Raw genomic sequence first — 2,937 nt, 5'->3', positions numbered from 1 at the left:
ATTTTGACCTACTGAATAAGTCTGATATTCTTGTTAAAAAAGAGTCTGAGCAATTTTTCCAACAATTCCTACCGCAACACGCGGTTATCTTCTACTCCTAGTTACTAGAAAATCACAGTCAGAGCACTTTTTTTTGGAGAAATGTTGTGCACCTAACAATACATAACAAGATATCCGACAAGAGAGGTAGTGTGATAGGAGCAAGAAATGAATTCATTTGACGACATGGTCGTTGAAGAGCTTGAAACGCCCGGCGTTGAGCACGAGCTTCCTCACGGATGCGACCGCGCGAATGACCCCGAGGCCGGTGAACAAGACCATGATCGCCACGTTGGCCACATACACCACCGACCTCCTAGGCGGCGACACTACCATGTTGTACATGACGACGGGGAGTATAAAGTCTAGCGGAATGTACCCCACGGCTCCGATCACACCCACGATCTCGCCAAAGAACGGCAGCGCCGCCGCCACAAACGCGCAGAGCGCCACGTAGAAGGTCCGCATCGCCACCCGCGGCAACAGGTTCCGCCACGAGAACCTCCCCCGCGTCGCGTCTGCCACCCTCTTCTCCATGACCTCGTACACCACCTGCGCGTAGAGAAGCGCGATGGCAAGGAGCTGGAAGAGGACGAGCACGACGGTGAGGCAGAGCAGCCACCTCGGTGCCAGCGAGGGTCCCGTGTTCGGCATCAGGCTCTGGATGGCGTTGGACTGGACCGTTTTGCCGAAGGCCCAGTAGCCGGTGATGGCCAGCGGGTAGAAGGTGAAGAAGGCCACCGAGTAGTTGATCACCAGCGCCTTCACCATCTTCCCGGCCGCCGGAGGCACCAGCGTGGCCTGGATCTCGGGCAGGATGCCGTTGCCGAACGCCGCGGCTAGGATGGAGACGGAGAGGAAGGCGTCGAAAGTCTTCTCCGACCTAGACGTGCTCAGCGAGTAATCCTTCGCCGGAGCATTGCTCGAGAGACCTATCATGTAGAGATCGAGAGTGAGGTTGTTTTTTTCTCCGAAAACACCGAGTAGGCATAGATTGTTGATGTTTTGTGCATACCTGCCCGAATGCAAGATGCAGAGACGAGGATGGTGTAGCCAACGCTAAGGACCAACGAGCCGAGGTTAATGTACCGCAGAGAGTGGAATGACGGCATCTGGGACAAGAGAGCTAAAACGGAGGCGACGGCGATGATGAAATGGTACAGTTTCAAAGGGCCATCCGGCACCAAGCTCGTGTACATAATCTGCAAATCACCGAAGATCGATTAAGCTTAGCTGCTTGGAGTGACTTTTTGATTTCGATCTAGGTAGCCAAGATTTTGACAATATTATGTAAAAATAGAAAAGAGAAAGCGGACCAATACTCACTGGTGTCATTCCAAAAAATCAGTAACCAACTATCAAAACACATTTTTAGTGAAAAAACAAGTCCATTCACCGAACAATTACATGATTGTAATCCGCTTTCGGTTTTATATAAACAGTCTAATTTTTTTGTAAATCTTAGCCTTTTGGGGGGAAATGGTATGTTTCCCTACAGCATATATTTTGATTTTGAATTAGAAAGGTCATGCAAAGAAAAAAAACAGCCAATACAGGCCATTTTATATTGCATAGTACACTTTTTTTTGAGCATCAGTACAGATATAAGCGCTTATATATATGCGCATACACTCATCCCTATGAACGCACACACGTACACCCTACCTCTATGAGCACCTCCGAGAGACTGAGCCTGCATAGTACACTTTCTGTCCTAAAATAAGTGTCTTATCTTTATACTCCCTTCTAAATATAAGTCTTTTTAGAGAATTCTATAGAACCACACACAGAGCAAAATGAGTGAATCTAAACTCTAAAATAAGTTTATACATATCCGTATGTAGTTCATATTAGAATTTGTAAAAGACTTATGTGCACAGATCATTCTCACTAATCACCTGTAGAGAGTTGCCGGCGAGCAAGATACTTCCGATGGTGACCCCAACGTTGATCGCACCCTGCACGGCGACCATCAGGTAGAACGCCCATCCAGATCCTTAACAAAAATCACACCGCTCATCAGTTGGTTCATACGTACTCGTATTTTATTTTCATCGCACTCGTATTTCTAGATCATCAATCTAACAAATATAATACTCCCTCCGTTCCTTAATATAAGTATTTTTGAAGATTCCACTACAAACTACATACGAATATATATAAATATATTTTAAATTGTAGATTCACTTATTTTGCTCCGTATGTAGTCCATAGTAGAATTTCTAAAAAGATTTATATTAAGGAACGGAGGGAGTACACATTATGCTATAAAATAAACCGCTAAATTTGTATTGGAAAATGGTTCTGGTGATGTAAAATTTTGTTGTTGCTGTTGTGGTGCTCGGTGCAACTTCTGTGTTGTATCATTTCTTAGCAAATATTGTTACTTACATGCTGTTGGTCATATAATGATGACCTGGACAAGTGGACATATATAGTAAGCTAAAGAAGGTTAATGGTGACGATGAAACAGGTGCTCGAGCTCCATGGACCATGGGCATACCGAGGACGTCGGCGGCGAGGTCGCGGAAGCGGATGTGGCGGCGGCCGGCGGCCTCGCAGTGGTCGAGCACCCGGGACATGACGTAGTAGGTGTAGAAGGAGACGGCGGCGAGCGCGGAGAGCGTGGCGAGGCCCAGCGCCCAGCCGATCCCCCGCAGCGCGTACGGCAGCGACAGCACCGCCGGGCCCACCATGGCCGTGGTGAGGTGGAACCCCGCGTGCCACCACGTGCCCTTGGCCTCCAGCACGAACGCCGCCCCCGCATCCCCCGCCTTACCCTCGCCGGAGCTGGGCGCACGGCGGTGGGCCGTCGCTGCCTCATCTGCCACGGCCCCGGCGGCGGAGAAGGAGGAAGAGGAGGACAGCGAGGCGACGGCCATGGATACCTCCTTCCTT

The 2,937-nt window shown here is 49.0% G+C and overlaps 1 protein-coding gene across 1 annotated transcript; it reads right to left on the bottom strand.

Annotated features, from left to right (window-relative positions):
* Positions 1-213: 213 nt before the first annotated feature.
* On the bottom strand, positions 214-2,921 carry LOC119356666 (probable GABA transporter 2). Its single transcript, XM_037623650.1, has 4 exons — positions 2,543-2,921; positions 1,938-2,035; positions 1,055-1,241; positions 214-971 (listed from the first exon to the last, which is right to left on the bottom strand). The coding sequence occupies exons 1-4, from the start codon at positions 2,919-2,921 to the stop codon at positions 214-216; spliced, it is 1,422 nt and encodes a 473-aa protein (XP_037479547.1).
* Between the last annotated feature and the right edge of the window lie 16 nt (positions 2,922-2,937).

Source organism: Triticum dicoccoides, chromosome 1A, assembly GCF_002162155.2.
Source record: "Triticum dicoccoides isolate Atlit2015 ecotype Zavitan chromosome 1A, WEW_v2.0, whole genome shotgun sequence".
In the NCBI taxonomy this organism is placed as follows: domain Eukaryota; kingdom Viridiplantae; phylum Streptophyta; class Magnoliopsida; order Poales; family Poaceae; genus Triticum; species Triticum dicoccoides.
The sequence above is the reverse complement of the archived record's forward strand: the minus strand, read 5'-3'. Positions and strand labels throughout refer to the sequence as shown.